The 25,951-nt window shown below is 33.4% G+C and overlaps 4 protein-coding genes across 5 annotated transcripts; 1 reads left to right on the top strand and 3 right to left on the bottom strand.

Annotated features, from left to right (window-relative positions):
- The first annotated feature begins 4,583 nt into the window (after positions 1-4,583).
- Positions 4,584-6,009, top strand: LOC105122832 (cytosolic sulfotransferase 15-like). The gene has a single exon (XM_011022142.1). The coding sequence runs from the start codon at positions 4,695-4,697 to the stop codon at positions 5,706-5,708; it is 1,014 nt and encodes a 337-aa protein (XP_011020444.1). The 5' UTR covers positions 4,584-4,694; the 3' UTR covers positions 5,709-6,009.
- Positions 6,010-8,498: 2,489 nt separating this feature from the next.
- Positions 8,499-11,662, bottom strand: LOC105122831 (pentatricopeptide repeat-containing protein At1g80270, mitochondrial-like). The gene is made up of 3 exons (XM_011022141.1): positions 11,588-11,662; positions 10,666-11,170; positions 8,499-9,943 (listed from the first exon to the last, which is right to left on the bottom strand). Exons 1-3 carry the CDS (start codon positions 11,623-11,625, stop codon positions 8,693-8,695), a joined length of 1,794 nt encoding a protein of 597 aa, XP_011020443.1. The 5' UTR covers positions 11,626-11,662; the 3' UTR covers positions 8,499-8,692.
- Positions 11,663-12,960: 1,298 nt separating this feature from the next.
- LOC105122830 (MIZU-KUSSEI-like protein (Protein of unknown function, DUF617)) lies at positions 12,961-13,852 on the bottom strand. The gene has a single exon (XM_011022140.1). The coding sequence runs from the start codon at positions 13,844-13,846 to the stop codon at positions 13,061-13,063; it is 786 nt and encodes a 261-aa protein (XP_011020442.1). The 5' UTR covers positions 13,847-13,852; the 3' UTR covers positions 12,961-13,060.
- Positions 13,853-18,437: 4,585 nt separating this feature from the next.
- Positions 18,438-22,870, bottom strand: LOC105122828 (uncharacterized). Of its 2 annotated transcripts, none has more exons than XM_011022139.1 (6): positions 22,655-22,870; positions 21,755-22,143; positions 21,084-21,357; positions 19,650-19,763; positions 19,427-19,566; positions 18,438-19,227 (listed from the first exon to the last, which is right to left on the bottom strand). In XM_011022139.1, exons 2-6 carry the CDS (start codon positions 22,117-22,119, stop codon positions 18,972-18,974), a joined length of 1,149 nt encoding a protein of 382 aa, XP_011020441.1. In that variant the 5' UTR covers positions 22,120-22,143; positions 22,655-22,870; the 3' UTR covers positions 18,438-18,971. The 2 variants fall into 2 exon arrangements, with proteins under 2 accessions (XP_011020441.1, XP_011020440.1); XM_011022138.1 differs by having other exon boundaries at positions 21,755-22,121; positions 22,655-22,869.
- Between the last annotated feature and the right edge of the window lie 3,081 nt (positions 22,871-25,951).

Here is a 25,951-nt window from a genome sequence, read left to right as displayed (position 1 = left end):
CTCCTCCTTTTTTTTTTTAAGAGTATGTTTGGAAAATATCCCTTGAGCCTATCATGGGTAATTTTATTTTTAAATGATTCTTGCCGAACATGGCCTTTCAAAAATACAAGAAAATAAATTTTAAAAATAACCCCCAAACATATATCGTTTTTTTCTATCTTTTTTTATTTCATTTTTTCTGCCCCTCTCCACCCCATCTTATGGTGATTTTCCTTGCTTTTTTATATTATCCTATGACAGGTGATTGTAAAATCATTTGTGGATTTTGGAGTGGTTTTTCGAAACTAGGTTATCAATGATCTTTTTTTCCAATTTGTTAAGAGATTATTTTTTTTCTTTTTTTTTTCTTGTCTCTTAATGCCTAACAAACCATAAAAAGCTTCTAGAAAGGGTTGAGAACTTAGTAGTCGAAGCTTTACCAAAAATGACAAATTAAGGGTACATGTTCTATGAATTAATCATGGACAATAAAAGGTTGTTGCAATGAAACGAACCATAAAATTATAAAGAAAGTGTTATTCTCCAACTAGGATCAAACCATACTTTGTTTGGTGGTCTATAGCTTCCTTACCATTAATCTAAAGTTAGAGGCAATATTATTGAATTTCTCTAAAGCAGTTAATGCTGATTTGGAACAAGAAGTTGATGACTTCCATATGGCAAATGAGATATAAACATCGAGTAAAGGTGGCTTAACCTTGTAGAGGGGAACCCTATTCCTCTATACTTTCCCTCTATCACATGGTGGTGCTTGGAGACCTTCAGTTGTTTGGAAACGCCACATTTATTTACCTGAAGGTGTTTACTCGATTAACAAATATTGCCAAAGAAGAAGATACACAATGGCTAAACGATGTGTCATTTAAGCTAAAACCCTGCAAATTAGAATTTTTAAATTAGGATTTGATAAATTTCAATTTAATCTCTAATCTTCTAATTTCTTTTAATTTCACCCGTAACTTTCTTCTAAACTCTTATTTTCATGCAATTTTACCCCTGCTAAACTTAATTTCCAACCTCAAATTTGAGCATCTTTTACAATTTTATTCTTAGTTTTTAATTTGTTCGACCAGATACTCATATGACTATCAAACTTTTAATTTTTCTCAATTTAACCCCTGATTTCGTCAATTTCAATCCTCAAAGTCACGAGTTTTTTGCAAGTTGGTCCATGGGCATGAAATTATTTAATTAGACCTTCAATTAGCCTTCAAATTTTAAATTTCTTTTAATTAAGCCTTGATTGCAAGAAGTTGCCTCCTCCAAGCTTCAATTAAGTCCTAATCTTTCAATCCTTACAAATTGATCCAAATTAAGTCTTCAAACTTGATTTTTTACTAATTAAGTCCTTGATTGAATCTTTAACACCTATTAGAAGTTTAATTAAGTCCTTGAATTTATTCAATTCATCTAATTTTAGCCAAATTGACTTTTAAACTCCATTTTGCTTCAATTAAATTCTTAATTAAGTCAATTAAACCCATCAAAAGTTTGATTAAGTCTTTAAACTTAACTAATTCTTTTAATTTTAGTCAATTAGGATTTCAAACTTAAACTTTTGCTTTTAATCAAGTTTTTCCTCAGCCTATTTTATCAAAAAGTCTTAATCTAGCTATTCTTCCAGCTTCTTGATCTTTTGTGATTTAAGGCTTATTTTAGTTTTACGAAAATATTTTTGAATTTAAAATTTTTATTTTTTAAAAATAAAATAAGGAAAAATACATAAATAATATTAGGGTTAAAAAATAGATTATGACAGCTATAACAAAGGGAAATAAGTCAAATGAAAATGAAATGCATGAAAGAACTTTATATTTCTAGCAATTAAGGTATAATAATGGGAATTATAAAAAGGATAATAAGTTTATTAATACTAATAGTTTTTTTAGGTGTGGACCAAGACTACTAGAATTCGAGGTAATTTCGACTTGGATACCACCTCCGATAAGCATGTTAAAGTGGAATATGGATGGCAAACCAAGTCCTTCTAGCATTGGTGGAGTTTTAAAAGATTATGAAGGAAATTTTCTATGTATCTTCTCTTGTTCTACATGTATAAAAGAATCAAATGCGGTTAAGGTTTTGGCAATTAGAAAAGCTCTTCAAGTACATATTGATTATTCCTATACATTTATTAAAAATTTGATTGTGAAGTTCGATATTGGATTGCAAAGTTTGATTCATTTATTGTCATTACATGGATTAAGAGTCGCAATATAATGAGATCATGATGATTATCCTTTTTACTATGAACTTTACTCATATTCTTAAATAGAGGAATCATATCGCAAATCATTTGGTAAAGTAATCAGGAGTTCATTGAGAAACAAATCTATTTTCTTGGTTTTAGTTTGTTTTAATTTTAAAGTTTGGTTTTTGTTATGGCTTTGTGGATTAATAGGACATTGTTTTGTTTATTCTGTTTGATTTATAATGTACCCATTTCTTTTTTTGTTTCTCTTTCTATATAACAATTTTCTTCTTACTAGTGTATGGCCAAATCTTAATGACGCTATTGTGTTTTATAAAAAAAAATTAATTTTTTTCGTATGGCCAAATCTTAATGAAGCTATTGTGTTTTATAAAAAAAATTAATATTTTTAGATAATGAGACAAAATTGGACTGATTTTTTCATTTGTTATTAATTATCTATGGTATTAGTTTTTTATTTTTTTAGTCAAAACTTCAAAAACCTCAAAAATAAACTTATTTAGTTTGGTTTTTTATTAAAAAAATGAAATTAGCCAGCAAATGTAAAAAAAAATTAAAAAAAGGACAACATAATTTTAGAAATTATGACAATATATGATTCCCTGTTAAAAGTTCTTACTATCATGTCCTAAAATAAGAGAAAGGTATATGCTTCTTAGTTTTTTTGATTAATTGATTTATAAAGAATTTTTTCAATTATATATATATATATAAAGGACATGAGGTTGATTAATGTAGTTAAGTCATGTATATGTTTTGAAATGCGTTCTTACCAAGTCATTTGTTTTTTTCTTTCTGCGAAGACACTTGGTATATTTAAAGATATATCATTATAAGGTGATATTGATAATTATAATAATAGATGGAAATAATATCATGATAAGGTTATATTTTTAATTAAATGTAATCATATCAAGTTGTTTTAGATCATAAACACAATCATTATGCATAGATAATAATAAATTTTGTAGAGTTGAGAACCAGTGATAGAGTTTGTATAAAACCCAATAGGTTTTTGGGAATAAAAGAAATATGCTCCTTCGAAAACCATTTCTCTTTATTATTATTTTTAAATGTAGATATATAGAAATATCAAAATCACTTTGGTGTGATCCATTAATTATGATGTTTTCTTTCAGCTTTAAATTATTTCTCTCCTCGAAATAGATTCATTGAACAAACAAGTCAAATCTATCTTCTTAACAGACAAGAAATTAATTAATGAACTCTTCACTTTGAGAAATGATCCAAGCTCGACAGAAAGTAGAGACATGGTAATTATTTTGATTGCCATTTCTAATTGTCGGCGAAGGGGACCGTGAAGAGCATGCTCCTTTGACGGCATGTCGACCAACCTAATTCTTTTAAGTCCATACCTTCTCTGTTTCTTATTTGATCTAAAATGGGCATTCTTCAATGTTACAAAAACAGATGAGAATGCCACTCATTATTGGCTTGACAAGATTTCGACCTAATACTTTCTCAGGCGTTTTACTTGTTAAAGTAATAGCTAGATTCTTTGTATCGAAGGATCTTAGGTTGTGTTTGGTAGAAGGTGGGGAATTTTAAAGATGTTAAAGAGCTAAGATATAAGGATGGAGTGTTAAGGTTGTAAAAATATTAAAAGGGTGAAGTTTTAAAAATGTTTGGTGAAAGTTGGAAAATTATGAATAGGAGTAAATTCCAATGTAAATAGAATAAATTTTAAGAGGTAAGCAAAATTATAAATAATTAATAAATATATGTTTGTGTTCCAGAATGAAAAGTGGAAGTAAAAAAATAATAGTTTTAAGAAAATAAAAAAAAGTAGAAAAATGCATAAAAATCAAAATTTCCCCTTCAATAAATTCTTGCGCCTTATGCTTGAAGGGTAAGAAAAATGCATAAAAATCAAAATTTCCCCCTTTAATAAATTCTTGGTTGGCTTCTCCATTGGAGATGCTCTTATGCTTGAAGGGTGAAACTTACCCTCGCTTTCGTGGTTTAGTATTAACATAACCCTCCATAATTTTTCTCCCTTCAATTTTTTAGGTAACAAATAAGGATCACAAGAAAGGTTAATTAGTGTAGTAAATTAAAGAGGTTTACCTCTGAATTAATTTCATACTATTTTTAAATATTAAATTCTATTTAAATTTTAATTATTAATTCTAAAAATAATTTAAAATATTCATTAAAATCTTTCCATTCAATTCATAAAGTTTCAACACGTAGCCATAATTTGCAATCATTGCATAAAAGAACAAAGGATGCTTGCGTTGGAACCTTCCTAAATGTAGAGCAATTTAGAACGTGAAGGTAGCGCGACAACACAGTGCTGAAGGCTGACCACATTCTTAACATGATTCACATTTTCTCTACCAAAATCATAAATGCTATATGATATGCAAGAACTATATAAGTTGGTGTATAGAAGCTAGTGTTTCATGCCACCCCTTAGTATCTGCAATCAAGCACCGTGCCTGCCTCTACTGCAACTTCCATGGCTCTCAACCATTTCACAAAGAATCAAGCAAATGACAATGGAGAGGATTTAGAGAGATTAACCAATGAGTGCAAGGAATTGCTTCTTTCACTCCCAAGAGAGAAAGGTTGGAGAACTGCATGCCTCTATAAATACAAAGGGTTTTGGTGCCAACCAAAAGAAATCCAAGCGATAATCTCTTTTCAAAAAAACTTTCAACCAAGAGACACTGATGTTATCCTAGCATCAATACCTAAATCAGGAACTACCTGGCTCAAAGCCCTATCTTTTGCCATCATGAATCGCAAGAAATTTGCAATCTCTAGTAATGACCATCCTTTGCTCGTCTCTAATCCTCACGATCTTGCACCTTTCTTTGAGTACAAGCTTTATGCAGACAAGCAAGTTCCTGACCTCTCGAAACTCCCTGATCCTAGACTTTTTGCCACCCACATTCCATTTGCTTCACTGCAAGACTCCATCAAGAAGTCTAATTGCCGGATTATTTATATCTGTAGAAACCCTTTTGACACTTTTATTTCCTCATGGACTTTCAGCAACAAGCTGAGATCAGAAACTGTTCCTCCACTGTTACTAGAGGAAACCTTCAAAATGTTTTGCGAAGGGGTTGTAGGGTTCGGTCCCTTCTGGGACCATATGTTGGGATACTGGAAGGAAAGCTTGGAGAGACAAGACAAGGTGTTGTTCTTGAAGTATGAAGACATGAAAGCAGATGTTACGTTTTACTTGAAGAAGATTGCCAAATTTGTTGGCTGCCCTTTTTCAATGGAAGAAGAAAAGGAAGGTGTAGTGGAAAAGATAGCCAGCCTTTGTAGCTTTGAGAAGATGAAGACTTTAGAAGTTAACAAATCTGGAAGTTCTATTAAGAACTTCGAAAATAAGCACTTGTTTAGGAAAGCTGAAGTCGGAGATTGGGTGAATTATCTGTCTCCTTCAATGGTGAAGCAATTATCTCAATTAACAGAGGAAAAGTTGGGTGGATCTGGTATTGAATTCAAAGTGTTCCCTTAGCTAGGGGCAAGTTATGTTACTTCAAAATTGGCATATGTGCTCTTACTTTTTAATTTTATCCAAAAAAAATGCATGCGATAAAAAAAATATGATGAAGGTCAAGAAGGTGTTTATGATGAAAAGGAGGTGTCCAAGCTGCTGCTTCTTCTTTTTTATAAAGAAGAAATTCGAGCTGCAGAGATATTGAGAGAATAAGAATAGAAATGTCAATTGAACTATAATTTATTTACAAGAGATGTTCATGTTATTAATCTAAGTGTGATTGGAATAAATAAAGCTGATAGTATTGGGATTAACTTTTTAATTGAGTATGACTCTTCTTCTATGGTGAGCGGGTTGAACAATCCCAATTCCAGACCTTGGAAGTTTCAGGATTACTTTGTTAAGGTTTCCGAGTTTTCTTCTATGCTAGTCAACATCTCTTGTAGTCACAATCTTAAGGAAGCGAATTTCATGCTCGCTTGCAAAACTTGGGGTTTATATATTGGCTGACTTTATGGCATGGATTTGAAGTTAATACATCCTTGGTTTACATGGGATTCCAGTTTGGCTTGCTGGCTTCATCTACAATAGGGTTGTTGTTTCGGGATGATACTTCAGCAAATTTATTATAAAGGTAATCTTGCATATTGTGATATGTTTTTTCTCTAGTGCTTTTTTTTTTTAGATTAACATGGGTGTTCAGGTTAACTTGCGTGTACCACGACTAATTCTACGGGTCCTGAAATTAACGGCTTTTTTTTTTTAGATTAACATGGGTGTTCAGGTTAACTTGCGTGTACCACGACTAATTCTACGGGTCCTGAAATTAACGGTCATGTAAGCCTCCAGTGGTCATCATATGAGCAACCAAAAACTCGAACCTGAGACCACAGAGGGAGCAAACCCCTTGATCCCAAGTATTTACCATTTGACCACCATCTAAATGGTTAAATTATATTTTTGTTGGGTTGCCTTATAAATTTCTAGTAGTCTCATTGATTTTTGCTGCTATGGGAGTTCCTGAGTTTTCCTGTTTTGCTGACTTGGATCCAGACCTTCATTTTTATCTAGTTTCAAACTTTATTAAAAAAAAAAAAAAATTCTTGATAGTCTGGTTAGCTTAGATTAGAGCTTGCTTGATGTCATTATAGCTGTCTTTTGTACTTTTGTTGTCTCCTTGCATACTTTGGCTATAATGGGTGGCTTGTACTAAAAAATCTATTATACTGTAGTTTATAACATTTTTCCTGATGAACATTCCGCGTTACTTGGTAGAAGAATTTAACGAAAAAATATTTAATATAACCTAGCATCAACCAATAATTTGTAGGGAAATACTGACCCAAATGTTTAGTTCAAAAATGATTTGAGCCTTCCATTAGATGAATAAGAACATACTAATAAAGGATTAATGTAACCATCTACGTGTATTTTTTTACACCCTTTTAAGAATTTCTCACTTTCATATACGTGCTCTCGCATGTTGATACTTCCGTATGCTATATGTGGCTTAGTTTATCCTTCTCCTTTAATGAAAGATTAAGATTGTCTGGAAGCTGACAGCTGATAATCAATCTCTACATTGGCTTTGTTTATTTACATGAAAGACTGCTTAATTTATTTCAAAAATAAAAATAATCTTAAATATTTTAAAATTAATTAACTTTAATTATTTTATTTAAAGTATGTTAGCTTTTGGTTTATAGTAATCTTAATCAGATAAGTTAGTAGGTTCCAATTTCATGACTAGGATATTCATACGTACTTGCCTTCTTCCCAAAATCTGGCTCCTCTTGACTAATGACCTTCATATTTTCCATCGTCAATCGTTCTCGCTATACTTCCTCAGATACACCTTGACTTACTTCGAGCACTCAAAAGCTCGGGCCCTTTATTGAGCTTGATCTCTTCGACCAAGGAGGAACTTCCCCTTATCTTATATATCAGTATTAGCACTACTCCGTCTACATCTCCAAGGCTTTTCGCTGCTCACATTCCCTATTCATCATTGCCCGAATCCATCAAGAAGTCTAATTGTCGTAAAGTTTACATTTATCGTAACCCTTTTAACGTGGTGGCATCCTGGTTTCATTTTTCTAATATTGAAGGTGAACCTGAGAAGCTGGACGAGGAGTATTTTTGAGTCGTTCTACAGGAGAGAAGTTGCGGGCATAGTATTAAACTTGGCGTGGTGGGGTCGGTCTGCTTACCTGAAGCCTAGTCAATCCGAATCAGATGGATATTCAGATGAATATTGACCGATCAAATCTGGATAACCTATCAAGATAATCTGCAACCCCCACAGTTTCATTTTGGGGCATGTACAAGGGTTTTGAAAAGATAGCTCGAATAAGAATCCCCAGAGTGTCAATTTTTTATGTAGGAAAACTTGAAGAGGGTGGCTGAGTTTATAGGGTACCCTTTTTCAATAGTTGAAGGAAACACAAGGTGTGATTCAAGCAAAAAAACCGCTATGCAGTTTAAATAATTTTAAGGATTTACTGGTCAACTATAATTTTAAGGATTTAATGGTCAACTAGAGTGGCAACTACTTGCAAAATCATGCCAATACCTCCTTTCTCAGGAAAGGTAAGGGGGGTGATTGGGCCAATTATCTTAGCTCTTCCACGAGGCAACACCTAGAAAGAGAGACGCAAGAAAAAGCTGGTGGATTTGGCTTGACTTGCTTTATTTTAATGACATTCTCAATTTCAAGATTATCATATTAAATATTATTAGAAAACATACTACTAGCGGTTAAAGGAAGTTAAAAGAGTAGCGTGCACCACTTCTCCCAGTCTAGTCAAGTTGCTTCAACAAGGGGACGATGGGAGGATTCTTTGGGACCTATGGAGAGAGACATGGGGGGGTTTAAAAAAACCCTCTTACATTTACAGATCACTAAAATGCCATGATCCTAAACCATTCCAGCATCCTTACCTTACAAATTGTGTACATATTAACTTGGGAATGATACAGCTACATCTGGAACAATGGAGCTCTTAATCAAGCAGATTTGATAATTCAGCCTTTCTAAAACAATCAACTAATGCCATTTTTCCAGCAAATTCTTTTTTAGGGTATAGGTTATCTGCCTTCATCCTTGCTCGCAACCCATAGATTGGAGTTTTCGCGTTGATGTAAGCATCGACCAGAATTTCAAATGGCTTAAAGCGTGCTGTATACCCTAGCTCCCTCATACTCTGGAATAACTTCTCTGTGTTATGTATATCGCCTCGTTTTGCATAATGCTCCATGACAGCGATGCATGTTGTGTACAAAGGCCTCTTCCTCTTCATCCTAGCTACCTTCAGCAGAATTGAATGCGCTTTCTCAACATCACCAGATTTGATATAAAGCCTCACTAGTGCATCCCAGGTCAATGGGCCAGCCCACGACCCAATATCACCCATCTTTTCCACCAGATCCTTGCCCTTACTGGTTAAGTCGTTGTCTATGTAAACATTCAGAAGAGAGGTGAAATATCCAAATGTGGGATTCTTCCATGTCTGAAGCATCATCTCTGAGACTGCTTCTGCTTCTTCCACTTTGCCCAACTTGCCCCAGGCTTGTATGGCAGCTATGCACTCACTCTGCTTGGGATCTGCTTTGCATTCCTTCCAAATTCTACCCACCTCATCAGCCTTTCCAAGAGAAGCATAGAGGGAAAGCAATGATCTACGAGCTCCAAGACCTCCACCCTTCTGTTTTCTTTTTTCAATTTCCTTCAAGTTGAGGTCAGCTTTATCTTTTAATCCCACACTTATGTAGTGCCTTGCTACGACTGCTAGAGCAAAGACGTCAAGTTCCATGCCTTCATTCCTCATAGCCTCAACTAATTTCTCCATCCCCGTTGTGTCATTAAACTGACACTTAGCATCAATAAGAAGCTTGTATGTAAGGAAAGAAGGTTTGATATTTTGGTCCTTCATCATCAACAATATATTGGGTATTTTTTTCTTCTCCAGCCTCTTGTAGATAATTATCATCTGTTCACATGCTTCGACAGTGATTGGCAACCCTAAGTCCCTCATTTTCCGGAACACGGACTCTGCTTTCTTGATGTTCAAAACACTGACGCAGCTCGCCAAGAGGGTTTGATAAACTAATTTACCTCTGAAGGACTCAGGGATCTTCTCAATAAACTTCTCTGCCTTCCAAAGCCCCTGTACTTTCGCAATGCAATCAAGATGACACGCATAGTCCCTTTCAGTGAAATCAGTATGCTTACTGCTTTCCAACCACTCAGAAAACTGCAATGATACAGAAGAAGTTAAATCAGAACAAAAGCATTGTTTGATTCAATGAGGAGAGGATACACACTAAGAACTGGAAAGTCTTGAAAAAGGTGACAAACATTCTGATGCCAATTGGCAAAATGAAAGAGATATGGGTAAAATGTGTTCTACACTGGCTATAAAAAACAGAAATGCCTTGAGAAAAAGACCTTTCCTCACTAAGTTATTATCAAACAAACAGGAAATATCACAACCTGATTTGTCCAGAATATTCACGTAAATTTATAGCTAGTTTCTATGTTGTCTGTCAGACCATCTTGTTTCATTGAATCTTATAAACAAGCTGTACTAACCAATTAAGAAATGAATATAGTCTTTAAAAATCAGTTGATTCAGAAATGAGGTCCTGACAATCACTTTTGGCTGTCCACATGAGGTCTTAGCCTAACATCTCGAAACACACTTTTAATATTCTGAAGTTGGTGACTATAACGCAGGTAGCAAAGGTAGTCTTGTTAGTTTGGATAAGGTAGAAGTGCCTTAATATGCCACAAAAAAATAGCAGGAAATCTGAGGGGTATTACCCATAGAAAGGGAGAGAAATGTAAATTCTATAAGCTTGATTAAACTGGCAGCGTCTCCACCAATAAAGCGCAAGCAAGATTTTAACATTTAGCTAAATGCGCGCAGGCTCACAAAATGCAAATCTTAACAAAGGAAAAAGATCAAGACGGTACCTGTAATGCCCTCCAATACAGCTGTTTTTTCCGAAGATGATCCATGATCAAATAAATCTCCCCTCGACTCAGCTCGTTGCCCTCCTCAGTAAACTTACTAAGAAAATCAACAATACTTGGAGTTTCCGTAATTGTATTTAATAACTCTAAAGCTTCCTTTTTATTACCAGACTCCTCATCCATTTCCACTTCCCTATCCACTTCCTCAGCATTTCTCTGTTCATTTACGTCATCCATACCACCTGCCTCAAACTCCAAAAACCCACCTCCAATTTCATCATTCTCATTGTCATTTCCCATAGCAGCCTTAGAACAGTAGCCACAACTCCCCACATATATTTTTTCACTAATAGGTGGCTTACGGTGAAGCTCATTCAATAAATTATATATCCCAAAAATCACATTTTCAAGAGTGCATGTACCAGCTCTATCACTCGCAAAATGACATACTCGGTCCAATTTAGCAGTCCTTGCTCTAAAACACCCAAGCCAAGAGCTATTTATCCTGACATTAAACAAGAAATGAATCAATAACTTACAAAAACATAGATTTTATTGGGGATGCATCATCAAGTATAAACAACACTAAAGATGCTTACCTTTTCTCTTAATTTTAATTAAAAAAACAAGCATTTTACACAAAAGGCATAACTTTTGCAAACAAACAATCTACTTATGAATTTTTAAGGCAAACCAACACATCAAAATCTATAGTGGATTCTTTCCTAGTTTCATAAAAAACTTGAAATGACAATTCTTGTGATGATAAATACAGAAACAAGAAATGGCACTAAGAATCACAATTAAACAAACAATACGTTCTTTTCCACGTGAAAAGAATTATAACCAAGAAATGGTGACCATAATCACTTTGAAAAAGAAAACCCATAATCTCTTTCTTTGTAGAGGGTGAGAAAGTTACCTGCGAGAGTGTGCAGAAGCTCGACGGAGAGACCACATGATAAACCCCAGCGAGAAGGCAGCAGCGGCTATGGAGTCTTAAACCCCCTTCTGTTAGTAAAGTAAAATGGGCCCCAATGCACCGACGGTTCAGCCCATATAAAGCCTAGATTGCAATAGGCACCCGGCCCTAGCCAGAGCCCAAGCTAATGAACAGCTGTTTTTTATTGGGGGTGGATATGGGCCTGTAGGCCTGGGCTGGCAGGTGGAGGAGTCAGAACTCGAGGCCTCCTAACACAAAAGTACGAGACAGCTAATTTTACTGCCATTGTTTTAGATGATTACTTTTTTATTTGACGGCAACCAATATTATTGAATTAATTTATATATTAATTGAAATTAAAAATAAAACGGATGATTTTAAGTTCAGTGTATTTAAAATAATTTAATAATTTTTTAAAAAAATCAAACGGAAAAAAGAAGCATGAACCAAAATAAAAGGAGAGTATGAAAAGCAATCGAGAAACATTTATAACTCTATGAAATTTTAATACCAACCAACCATATCTTAATAAAATATTGAAAATGTTTTTAAGGTGGTTTTAAAATCTATTAGTATCTCAAAAATTAAAAAATATTTAGTTGAAAAACAAAAATATAAGTATAAAAATGTTTTCTGAATCTCCTCGAACAGTATAATTTGTTGTGCTGTATTTGATATTGAGTGCAAATTTTGATTTGATGGTATAATTAATAGTTATTTACCACATAATCAACATGAAATGAACTCGATTCCTGCACCGAAATTGACAAACACTAACAATTACAAACGAAGTATTGACATGCAACGTGAAGTAAACGCAGAATTGAACTCCAACTCTCCATAAATTGATCCAAATCAGAAAATTAAGGTCATATATGTCGACCCGAAGTTACTTTGAAACATGTATGCCCCCATCAACCCATGGTTCCAGCAAGAACAAGCTAGGAATTTTAACACTCACAGTTGACAGGACTACTCTGTACTTATCTCCCCTTCTTAATTTACATTCACTCTCATGGCATAACGATGCCTTACAATCAGATTTTACATGGTTGTCTCTGCATCTTCTTTCTTTCTCAAAGGAAACCTTGATGAAAGACATTAGATCCTTGCTGGGACTTGTATTCCCAAACACCCTAATGTCCCTAAAAGTAACGTAACCAGAAAAGGAAAAATGTCCCTAAAAATAATCATCCCAATTAAACAAATTGCCCCCCTTCCTCTCCAGCAGAAATTAACCAGGTCACCCTCCAAACCAGTAGCTGGAGACTTTGTTTTGCCCTTGATTCTTGCTTTCAAATTAACTTCTCCCAGAACCCTCACTAGAGAATTAATTAATGCACACCAAGAGATCAATTCTATGTCCAAACCTTCACCAGCAGGAGAACGTATATTGATCTCAATGATTAGAATTTCCACAAACATTGATGATTGCACTACCATTTTTGGTTATCAAATCCTGACAAAGAATAAGCTTAGTTCTGGTCCGTTGTTTCCATCAGGATTCAACATATAATAGGTCTCTGAGTCTTTGGACCCTGCCACACGTTCAAAGAATGCCCGCATGTACGTTAATTCTCCATCTGCAGGCTGATCGGCTCCATCTCCTGTAGGTATCACACCAGCCCCCATAGAAACCACGTGCAAGATTTGCATCACATTCAAATCCTCGTCAGTTGGCTCTCTCTTGACCGCATAACCTGACTTTCTGCCATTACAAAACATTGTCCATATCGGTTCATCTTCAATCTTGGTCTTTTCATGTGGCTTCTTTTCACATTCCAAGGCAATCCTAACAAGTCCCACTCCCATATCTTGAAGGAGTTTTCCCGTGGGGATTGTGAGTTCAAGCAATAAAACAGGTAGGGATCCGGGGCTTTCTTGGATGGCAAGGTTTACCCTAGCTTTCCGGTGCCCAAATAGGGTTCCGGTCATGCGGGTCCCACCATGAACGTGCCCATCATGGAGGCGGTTTCCGTGGAGTGAGACAGGAATCTTGCATGCTGGAGCAATGATAGGGAATGACCGGAAAACAGCACGGACACGACGAAAGATCTTATTGTGTTTTGATGAACCTTTCTTGCTATTTGGTTGATGGAGGGAGATAGTAGGCCGGACGGGGGACATTGGGTTCACCTTTCCAGATGGAGTGGTTGGGGGTGATGGAAAGGTCGAGGGTGACTGGGACCGAGTCTGTACCGGCTTGAGAGATGGTGGGATTGATGGTGGATTTGCCATGGTGGAGATTTGTTACTCCTTGGCGGGCTTAATTTGGTAGGCTTAATTAGTGCTGGTGGTGCATATATAACAAGATTGAAGTTGAGGCATGCACGTTCAACTTCGTTCTTGCTTCTCATTATATTTTTTTAAAGGAGAATTGAAACATATATATTTCTCCAGGTTTTTTCTGCATTACAACTGATCTATGGTTAAGAATTAATTTCCAGTTCTGTATAACTACCCTAAAGATAGCTTGGTTATTGTAATTCTTGGATCGATCGACTACTGGCATGGTCCGGAGCTTTCTTGTAGCCATTAAAATAGGCAATTTTTTAGTACACTTCTGATAGCTAAACAGCTTGAAAACTGGCGTCTTTCGCCACCCAAAAAAGGATCAGCGCGCGCGCGTGTATATATATATATATATAGTTTGTGATAATGTATTTGATTGAATGGTGAATTGGTAAAGTAAAATAACCAAATATTATCTTTAATTCTACCCAAATTTTACTTATAGTTCGCTTTTTTAATTAGAGATTGTGTTTGGTTAGTGTTTTAATACAGAAAAGATAACTATAAAAATAAAAAATAAATATTTAATTAAAAATAAATTTGTATTGAATTTTTCGGTGAGTTTATATATTTTCAAAAATTAAAAACACATGAAAACATATTTTATCTATTTTTATTATCTTTATGCGTATTATATCTCATGACAATGAACTAACACTATCAAAAATATACTCAAATCAAATGTACATCTTTATTTTTTTAATTTATTATTTTTTTCACGAACCTATCCCGCGACCCTTTCCACTGGCAGTATATTGATCCATCTTGTAACAGTGGTCGACAAGAAGTGCAATATAAAATGTTTTGTGAACTGGGCAGGAGTATCTTGAAGATTTTGCAGCTTATGCATATGTACTCAGCATCCTTGATTAATTTTTTGTTTATAAATTAAGGATGTTTTGTATATTTTTTTTATTCATCTTGTGCAGGCGCAGACATGGAGAGCATGAAAAGGAGTGATTGGCATGAAAAAGGAGTGGTCATTATCCACAATGTCGCCATGGCAAATGCTACGGTGCTCTCGTAAAATTAGACAGCTCTTGAGATGAGTTAGTGGCCATAGTCGTTGAACTTGATTTAGCGAAGAAATTAGTGAAGATAAAAACTGGATTATAAATCAATAGAACAACTTGGATTAATTAAGAATATTTTTTTGAACAACTTGGATTAATTAAGAATATTTTTAAAAAAAATAAAATCATCATATTATTTAAAAATACATTAATAGATTTTTTACCGAGTTAACTTTTTCAAATTGTTATAAGACTTGGTTAGAACTAGATTTCGAATCTATTTGTTAGGCCCAGATTAATAAATTTACTTTCAAATTCTTATGGATTATATTATTTTTTTCCATTCGATCCAACGACTTGTATTTCTCATTGAAAGAGCTCGATGAATTTTGGACAGCTCTGTTTTCTTGTGCCTTGATCCTAGGGCTGATAGTGGTTTTTTTTTTTTTTTTTCTAATCTCGAGAGCAGTGCTGCCACTTATTCTCAAGGGGCACCATTCTCCGCTTGCTGAATGCTAATATTCCAAGAGACGATTGCATTAAAGAATGGCTGTTTGATTTAAGTCTTTGTGGCAGTAGAGAATATATCCTTTATTGATATAATTTGTATTGTGGTTTTTTAAACAAACTTCTATTTAATAAGATTTTTTTATATGTTAACACCGTTAGAATTTAATAGTTTATTAATTGATTTTTTTATAAATGAAAAAATTATTAGAATAAAATACCCAATTCACATTTATAGATGAAGGGTTGCTATTAAATAAAAAAATATTATATGGGAGTAAAATATGATGTTATATTGATAGGGAAAATTCAATAAAATGTTTTTACAGGGAGCGAGCTATATCTAAAACGTGGTTTAGAATTGAATAGATAAAAAAATAAAAAAATTAAGAAGAAAGAAAAGTAAGGAATGAATAGCTCATGTGCTAATTATTGGGTTTGATTTTCTTTTCTTTATCATCATTTGATTTAAATAATGATTAATAAGGTTGAAAAAAATCTACAATATAATCTCCAATAAGTTAGTAATCTTGATTTAATAATATTTTTTTTTAAATTAAATAATATCTCAATTAATTAATAAATTTGCATAGTCCTAATAATATTAATTTACAGAGATATAACTATACTTTTTCCATTATCGACGCATCGTATTAAAGTCATCATAGAGTTAAAACACGCATGAGATAAGTCACTAATCACCAGAGTGCTTGAAAACATTAGTTTTCTATGAACATCTCTATTTTTCCTCTCTTTTTTAAGTTATATAAGGTGGCAAGTTGAGTAGAATATTAATTTCTAGCTGGTGTAAATGTCCACACCGGGAAGAACAATATTTGTTTACTATGAATAGTCTTCGACATTGAATCTTCGAGATGCTTGACATTGAGAAATGCATCGGGTACCCAAAAAGTTTTTAGCTGGTGTAGGTGCTGGCCCTCTATATTTTTTTATGGTGCAGTTGACCCTCGACTTACCAATTCATTAAAGTTACTATCACAAAAAAAAAAAATTAAAGAAATTTAAATTGTGAAAATATATATATAAAAAAGGAAGGAAATTCGTGGGGCAGGACAAAATAAAAAAGGAAAAGGCGTTTGAAATGTCTGTTGAATTTATAATTTTTTTTCGTGGGACAGGAAAAGAAATTGGGAGGATTCCGGCCGTCTATCAAGTAGACTTTTTGATCATGATGCTTGGCAGTCAACTTCAGAAGATTAGGTGAACATTTAGTGCCATGAATCTTAAGCTCTTGTAAATTTCATAATATAGATTGATCCAGTCCATTATGTAAACTACAAATTTCTCTTACACGCACACACGCACGAAAGAGAAAAAAAAGACAAAGATCTGGCTTTCGCATGTGTGGTTCTGGAGTTTTATTTTAATGAAACTTGTCGTTTTAATAAATTAAAAAGAATGATTCGAGATTAACTCTAGCTTGTAAAGCTTCGAATTATCGAGTCAGTCTTTGGTGTTTATATATATATATATATTCGGGATTTTTATAAAAATTTATTTGAGGATAATGTGTTGGGTGATTCAGATAGCGAGGCCTCACTTATTATAGTTGCAAGACACCTGGAATCTATAGCAAGCAAGCCTTACCCCCTGGGAGACCAGGATGCCGACTGCTCCATGAGCATAGGATCCAAGCCAACTGGTCGACCTCAATTCTTTACTAGTGTTTCGTTACTATTTTAGAAGATGAAGATAGAAACGATAAGATAAGATAAGATTGAAAAGATAGATAAAATTATATTGACAGTGATGTAAACGATAAAATAATTTTTTATATATTTTATTTGGTTATAGTAGACAAATTATAATAAATATATATATATATATATATAATTTAATTGTTATCAAACTTGTTTATTTTAAAAAACAACTAGGTATTTTTTATCTTAATATATATTATTAACTATTAAAATTAATAATATTATAATACTATTGATTACAAAATCTGACATGGGTTAACCTAGAATATAAACTTGTTTGAATTTAAAAAAAAATAAAAAAAATAAATTCAATCCAATCCAGTTAAAATCAAAGGTAAATCAAATATAAAACATAAATCAAAAACTGAATTTACTTCTAAATTAAGTTTTAAAATTATAATAATAATTATTTTATTTTATTTTATGTTGATTTAGATAAACCTATATTGATCCTCCTAACACTAACACGGGATATAGTTCTTATACCAGATTAACCTCTAAGTAAAATTTTAAAATAATAATAATAATTATTATTATTTTTATATTAACTTGAGTAAGTGATTAGCCCCACCCATAACCTAGGCTTTGCTGAAGTTGGTCTTTAAATTAGGTTTTAAAATTATAATAATAGATATTTTTATTTTTACAATGACTCAAGTTAATTCAGATCAACTTAACTTCTAATTTATGACTCGGATCTTAACCAATGACTCAGGTTTTACTCTAAATCAACTCAAGTTAAGTTTTTAAATTATAATAATAATTATTTTTATCTTTTCATAAATAATTTTAAAATTAAAAAAATAATAATATATTTAAAAAGACATATCTCTTAACTATATCTCTTAACTTAATTAACTCGACCTTACTTCTAATTCAAATGATTAACTTGACCTTATTTCTAATTCAAACATCAACCAGTACTCATACTTTGCTCTAAATTGATTTAAATTAAATTTTAAAAATATAATAATAATTATTTATCATTTTATATCTTAATTGGATAATTTTAAAATAAAAATAATAATAATGTGTAAAAAAACATGTCTTCTATGCCTTCTATTTTATTTTTGAAAGTATAGATATTTATTTTAAAATTATTATAGAGAAAAATGTAATTTTACATATCTGTGATATTATTCTCTACATTGTCTTCATCCTTTCTTTATGTCATGAAAGTAACTAAACGCTACAAAGAGTTTTCTTTATATGAGTTCATCAAATGAAATTGGAGATGCTGTAATTGACGTTTGAATGGCTTGGAACTACAACATTCCAGCAAAATCCTCGGCTTCCTTCAAATTGCAGCAATAAATCCAATGATAAATATATTAGCAAGTTGCAACAACCGGGGGAATGAAGGGCCAATAAAGAAACTACATCTTACACAAAGGTCTCAAAAGCAACAATCTCTTAAATGGCACCCCTGAAGCCTGAAACAACAATAAAACCAAGAACCTCCTCAGTGTTGCTGAGCTCGAGTAGGCAAAAAACATGGACATTTACACCACGGAGTATATTCAACGGATAAGTCAAAAGTTTCTGAACTGGTCTCTATAGGCACCTACCAAAACTGAGCTGAGTGGATGCAGCGAGTTGTCCGACCCAGCATCTAACCATTCACGCGAATGATATAAAATCCTAGTATATACATATAAGTGTAACACCTCTAGAGAATATTTCAAGCTTCTTCTATGGATACAACTACTTATTCAATGGACTGTCCCCTGAGTCCTCTTCCTGGTTCGACTTTCGAAAAACATTACAATATAGACAGAAAATCTTCTCTCCAGGGTTTCTTCAGGTATGCTTGCCAGGATTTGCTCTTATCTATGGATATCCCTGACCAAGGATCGGAACCTCAGCATCATCTCGGAAAATTGGGTAGGAAGAGAGATCATGGCCTTCTGGCTGATCCAAGCTGCAATTTAGGGGTTTAGTTTCTCTGGAAATTCCTTGCTTGGAACTTGCTGATGCCGAGACATGAAAATCTTGTATATTTAGGTCCATCTTACTGAACATGAGGTTTGCAATGGCTCTGTCAATGCTGTTGGTCTCCATTTCGTTTGAATTCTTTCCTCCAGACCTGAACATGAAGGTCACTTTTCATCAAGACAGCTCAATTGTCAAAGCAATAAATATAAGAGCAGATGCCCTGAAGAAAATTGAAACCAATAGATGCTTGATAGCCCAAATGCCACTAAAATGAGATAAGCATAATGAAAAAAATTAAGAGAGATGGGCATTGAAAAATTATAAGCACAGGGTAGATATTGTGCAAGTACCTGATTTCCTCATCTTCACTAGTACACGGTGTTTCCATGTAAAGATCTCCATTTTGGTTCCGTTTAACTATATGTTGCCTTGAATAGCTGGCTAAACGGTACAAGCCATCGCGGAAGCAAATTCTAGTCTTATCATTTAACTGAAAAAAATTCAAACATAAGAAAATAATTAGATTTGATTTTTCTTGTTAAAAAACAGAGCTCTTAGGATGTTGTGTTATACCTGGGCCAGAACCGTTTCTAGCTCATGTAGCACAGATTGTTGAGATGTTTCGTCATACACAGGTCCAATCGTGCTAGCATGCTTAGAAGGGACCAACACATTGACCAGCTGTGCCTGGAAAACACATCACCATGATCAGTTGATCTTGCAAGTCTCATAGACTAAAAATTCTCATCCAATACCAATACCAGTTCAGCAGGCAACATAATCTTAGAATATTCACTTGTCTCTACATTTCTCTACACTCTCCGTGTTCCTCACAGGCCATATGAGCATCATAGATGTTTAGAAAATGCAAAACGACCAACCAACATATAAGATCATTAATTCCTACTGACAAAGAATGAAGAAGAAACTATAAATGATGTTCCGTGTTCCTCACAGGCCATATGAGCATCATAGATGTTTAGAAAATGCAAAACGACCAACCAACATATAAGATCATTAATTCCTACTGACAGAATGAAGAAGAAACTATAAATGATGTGGGTGTTTGTAGTCAATCTAGGCTATGTATGTCTGAAAAAGGAGTTTCATGGAGGAAAATATAAGCCATGTGTCTAGAAATATAGCTAGTTGCCTAGTACCACTGTATGGGCAAGCAATACATGATGAAATAAATGCTGGCTCGTGCACAAAAATTGATGAATCAAAATTTCCAGTAGAATGCAGAAAGCAAGATATTGTAATTACCAATGAGTATTTATATCACAAGTAACTGAGGTACTGGCAGACCTAAGACATCTATGCCTTGACTACCCCATTCTCATCTAACGCACAAGATTGTGTGTTTGATTTTCACGTCTAGAGACACTCTAGTTTTGACAACAAACAACAAAATCTAGGTCTAAACCACAGGGCTGGAACCTAATCCCACGTACCTGTGGTTGTTTTGATGGATGTTTCGTCCAATATGTCGATGATGGGTGCATGTACTAAGGCTCCCCATTGTGGATTTAGACGCACCCTATGTTCATGATACAACAAACAAAATTTCCACAGAGAAATTTATTCCAGCAACAAGCAGAGCTGAATTCTCTGGGTTACCAAAGACAACAGAGCAAAACAAGTCATTCTCCATGAGTGATTAAAGGGGATGTATTCATCAACAAGAAATGAAAGAACCTAGTCAGTGATATTATTGATATACGGGAAAGAAAAGGAAAAAAAAAGACGTATTTCTAAATCCAAATCAAGGAAGTCATACAACGCGAAGGGTTAAATTGTGCAGATGCATGTATACCTACAATAAACCCCTATCTTCATCCAAGTCACAAGTATAGGCAACAGAACTTCAAGCAAAAGCGCTAATGTTTTTGATCGTTGAAGACTTTCCAAAGATTTAGTATAAGCCATGAATATTATTATGGGAAAATTATGAAAAAAAATGCTCAATCATTGATTTAAAGTTAATAAAGAGATGGAAAATCTCACCTCTGCCGGCGCCCAATCCTTTTGCTCTGAGTTGCATGGATTAAAGTGTGAAGCAGCAACTTCATCTTTCTCCCAACTAGCTGATGGAGAAAACGCATGTGTTTTGAGATACTTTGAGCTTCCCACGCCACGTGCATCATTTAAAATACTTTGCAAATCTAAAATCTTGTCAGTCAAGCGATTATCAGCGGATGTCATGGCACATTCTGCTTCAGGAGAAAAGCAAAACGAGCCGTGAAGATTTTCATTCGTAGGTTGGTCTTCGAGTAAGGAACTGCAACGAATGGAAATAAGAACAGATGAGTACTGATTAACAAGGAAGTATCACCATTATAAACAACTACATGTAGGGATATATTGGGCACCCCATGGATATTGAATGGCTCTATTATGTCACAGGTAGCGCTGCAGGTTCAAGAGATTGCCATGTAATGAAGGTGGCACAAAGACAGGTGCCATCACCACAATAACTGGAGTAATCCACTTGTAGTAGCTATGAATTCTAACCATTTTGTCAAGAAGGATAATAGTCTAACACGCAAGAATAAGGGAGCATTCTATTTCCATGGGGTGTCCGAGCATGCTGATAATCAATATGACAAGCTAAAGCACATCTGACACTACATGATTTCCTACTGCCATTAAATTTAGCCCAGAAGTTACGCTTGTACAAGAAAATTTCATCCAATTGTTCGATTCCTGCGAGATCATCAAGCTGGTAATCTGACTGGTCGCATGACAGGGCATTCTGGGGAAAGGAGTCCTCAGAAAATCCTCTACTTGTTCTTGAACCACTAGACTGATCTTCACCATTGTAGAAACTTTCAACCTCATTGCTCAAAATTTCACCATTGAATTTGAGTTCTTCATCAGTCAATTTTGAATCCATAGGAAGGCTTTGGTTAGAAAACTCATGACTTTCTGATGCATCTGTGCACCATTTCGACCAACTCTCTGGTGATGGAAGCCTATCATATACTTCTTGATCCTTGGGAACCTCAAAATCATCAACACAATCTTCAGAATACCATTCCATATCTGCGGAGACAAAAGAAAATCCCTATTTAGCAAGAAACAATATCATAAAGATCAAGAAACATCTAGTAGATGTAGAAAAGCCAAGCAAAAACAATCCATATTTAATTCACAGGAAACACCTTATCCTATTACAAGCAGCTGAGGCAGCCAAGATCTTGAACAAAATGAAAATTGCCAAAAGCTTGATATATCATACAACACAAGCCTGAATCTTTCTAACTTCATCATCAGTTAAATGGAGCTACAGGATCCACTTTAAAAAGTATGGATAAACAAGTAAAACTGCAATTGATGGTTTTGATTATTTCAGTTCCTTTTCCTTTCTCGCCAACCAAAAACTCATCAAGCAGAACAGCGCAACGACCTCGAAAAATAATCATATATACACCAACAAATTGAAGAGGCTAGCTTAAAGTTATTATACAGAAGAATTCAAGTTTCAAATCATGGTATAAGAACCATCTAAACACAATCAAACCGCAATCACACACATATTCATCATAACATATAGAGAAATGAAGAAGAAGAAAGACCTTCGAGTGGGTGGGTTTGATTAAGAGAATGGACAAGACCCAGTTGCCAATATAGAGAAATGAAGCAACCAAGATGACAATAATTGCAGAGAACTGATAAAAAAGTTGCAGACTTTGATGAAGGTTTTGTTACTTTGTAAGAAGTGCGATGCTATAGCTGTGAACTGGAGGCGGCCTTGGTTTCCTTTATAGTAATATAGCTGATACTTGATAGGGTGGAGAGAAAGGGAGAGGCAGGTGTCAAAGTGGAACAACTAGGGTAGTGAGAGAAAGTGATTTGTGGCTAAGAATTGAGGTCGAGATTAGTGGTTGAGAACCTCCATCAAAATCTGCATCCCCATTGGTCCGGGTGCTATAATCTGGACCCACAAAATTAGAATGCATGGCCCTGATTTTGCTTATGGTGCCCCTGGAAGTCAAGCCAGCAAGCTCATGACTTTTTCCTTCCCTCAACGAGTAGTATGTACCGACAAGGGTGCACGTGGCTAATTTGGTCATTTTGCTGGACACGAGGGCTGTTCAAGGGGCCACGTATTACTTGTCTGCATACGGGGTGGCGAGATAACACACGACGGCAAGCAACGTTTGTTAGACTAACACGTGGCTTTCAGACAGGGGATCTAGGACAGTGTTGGTTGCCAGATCAAGGGCAGGCGAGGGGAGTAGCCAAAGAAGTAGCCATTTGGTTTCCTTGGGGTTATACCGTATAGTTAAGCTGCCTTTGCCACCCGTTTCAGCACCAGTAGATGAGAACCACATTGTTCCCGCCGTTTACGGTGGAAAAATTGAGATGGATTTTTGGACAGGCTTGTCTACGGCGTGTTTGGTATATTGTTTGTTTTAAGAGTATTTTTTTAAAAAATATATATTTAAATAATAATATTATATTTAAATTATTGAAAATTATGAAAAGAATATTCATATAATATATTTTTAAGACTATGTTTGTTTTTTAAAAAATTATTTTTAAAATTTTTTTGTGTTTATTTGTCATTAGAAAAGTTAATCAATGAAAAATACTTTATAGTAAAAAACAAATTAACTTGATTTTTAAGAAAATATTTTTCTGAAAAATTTAAGCGAAAGATACTTTTTGAAAATTATGAAAAATTTAAAAATATCATATTATTTGTTTATTACATCAAATTTGACCCTCAAATTTTTAATTACTATATATATTTTATTATGAATATTTATTTTTCAATTCCATCTCTTAAAATTTTATTTTTATATTAACTTTTATCCTTATTTTTATAATTATTTTTTTTCCTTATTTTTTATTTATTTATCAACTTTGATCCTTATTCCTTATTTTTATAATTATTTTTTTTTTCTTGTCGTTTTTTTATTTATCAACTTTGATCCTTGTCCTTTAGATTGTTACTTGTTTTATTTGAAATAATTTTTGAAATGTTTATTATTATTATTATAATTTCTTCATCTTTTATCTTTTATTTTTTAGATTTGATCTCTAATTATTTTGATTATTATTTATTTTATTTGAGATAATTTATGAAATTATATTTTTTTTAATTTCATTCTCATTCAACATTTTAATTTATAAGACTTGTTCCTTATTGTTTTACTAAATTTTAAAAAATAAAATATTAATAAGTTATTTTCAAATTTATTTTCTATAACATAACTAAATACTAAAAAGTATTTTTTAACTTAAATAAAATGCATTTTCACAACACTTCAAAAAATAATATATATAATTGACATTATCAAATTGAAGGGCTATCATTCCTGGATTGGGATTAAAAAGGGAGTTGGAAGTTTATTCTCCATTTACATTGCCAAATTGTACCTTTGTTTCATAGTTAATGTTTTTATTTGTATAAAGTTTAATAATTTTCGTTAAATAATTCTAACAGAAACATGATTGAAATATCTAAACAATTTAAAAATAAAGTTGATATAGGATTTAAAATCGATACCACCCTCCCAATAATTCGAGGATATACATAATATTTTTCTTTTATATTAATTCTGGTTTGCCACAGGTATAAATTCTAAGTCCATCCATCTCGCAATGACAAAGGGGGGAAAAACTTATTCCTCGAGAAATATTGCTGTGCTTGTAAAACAAAAGAAGAGGAAAAGTGGCAGTCTAGTTCATTCTTTTCTTATCCATTATCCATAGATGTGATACATCAGCTTGGTATTTTAGCAAAAGTGTTTTTTTTTATATATATATTAAAATAATTTTTTAGTTTTTGACACTCTATATTAAAATCATAAAAAAACAATAAAAATATAAAATGTCATGTTTTTTTAAGTGAAATATATTTTTAAAACGTGATAAAAAACAAAGGCTGACCTTTTATTTCCATAACATAAGGTTTTACTGTTTAGCTTTATGATTCAAGAGGTGTTTAAAGAGGATTTCAACTGGAGTTTTACTGAATTTTTAATCTTTATTTTTACTTAGAATTAATTGTTTATAGTGGCTTTTTTTATCATTTCGATACAGTAATATAAAAATGAATTTTAAAAAACAAATAAAAAAATATTATCCTAAAAAACAATTACCATTAACGAATGAGATACCCGCCTAATTTAATTAGCTGCGAGTTGTAAAATCAAGATCAACATCTAGCTTTTTCCGAGAAGCCAGCCAAACAAATTGCAAGTATATGTAGCCAAGAAAAGAAAATCAAATCGACAGAATCATCTCCAATCCCCATGGTGGGAGAATTCAAAGGCTTTAAAAAGGTGACACTGATTGATTTGTCTTTATCTGGAAATTAAAACCAAATCCCAGGTTTGGAGAAGAACACATAGATGAACATCACGTCCTCTTCGTTGCTGAGGTAGGAGTGTGTTTGCTTCCTTTTTTAGTGCATGTCTGAGGGCAATTTTTTCTTCCTTATCTGGCAATGTCTGGCAACACGGGTAGCTTCTTTTTTTGACTTGTTTTAAGAATACATTTTATTAATAAAATATTGAATTAATTGTTTTTTATAGTTTTAATATACTAATATAAAAATAAAATAATTATTTTGATGTACACAATAAATGATACACTGCAGGAAAAAAATACAAGGATGGCGACGATAAAAACAAGGGCAGGTCTTTTTTTGGTTATAGAAGTATAAAAAACTTATTTTAAAATTATTATAAAGAGATTTTATTTTATATCTGTGTTTTGTTTTGTTTTTTGTTTTTTTATTTATATTTATCATGTCCGTGTTTTGTTTTGTTTTTTTATTTATATTTATCATGTTGGTTTTAGAACTCCGACCAGACATAAGCTTAAAGTCCACTTCAAACAAGAAAAATATATATATAAAA

This window comes from Populus euphratica, unplaced genomic scaffold, assembly GCF_000495115.2.
Source record: "Populus euphratica unplaced genomic scaffold, PopEup_1.0 scaffold8.1, whole genome shotgun sequence".
Lineage (NCBI taxonomy): Eukaryota > Viridiplantae > Streptophyta > Magnoliopsida > Malpighiales > Salicaceae > Populus > Populus euphratica.
Note: the sequence above shows the minus strand (reverse complement) of the source record. Positions and strands in the feature narration are given on the sequence as shown.

Excerpts from the sequence above, each read along its gene's own strand:
- LOC105122828 (XM_011022139.1), bottom strand. The coding sequence starts at position 22,119 with ATGGAATGGTATTCTGAAGATTGTGTTGATGATTTTGAGGTTCCCAAG. Across the intron at positions 19,764-21,083 it reads AGGATTGGGCGCCGGCAGAG|GCACAGCTGGTCAATGTGTT; the intron begins GTGAGATTTTCC and ends TGTGTTTTCCAG. Across the intron at positions 19,228-19,426 it reads AGTGAAGATGAGGAAATCAG|GTCTGGAGGAAAGAATTCAA; the intron begins GTACTTGCACAA and ends CTTCATGTTCAG.
- LOC105122830 (XM_011022140.1), bottom strand. The coding sequence starts at position 13,846 with ATGGCAAATCCACCATCAATCCCACCATCTCTCAAGCCGGTACAGACT.
- LOC105122831 (XM_011022141.1), bottom strand. The coding sequence starts at position 11,625 with ATGTGGTCTCTCCGTCGAGCTTCTGCACACTCTCGCAG. Across the intron at positions 11,171-11,587 it reads GCTTCTGCACACTCTCGCAG|GATAAATAGCTCTTGGCTTG; the intron begins GTAACTTTCTCA and ends GTTTAATGTCAG. Across the intron at positions 9,944-10,665 it reads TGTATTGGAGGGCATTACAG|TTTTCTGAGTGGTTGGAAAG; the intron begins GTACCGTCTTGA and ends GTATCATTGCAG.
- LOC105122832 (XM_011022142.1), top strand. The coding sequence starts at position 4,695 with ATGGCTCTCAACCATTTCACAAAGAATCAAGCAAATGACAATGGAGAG.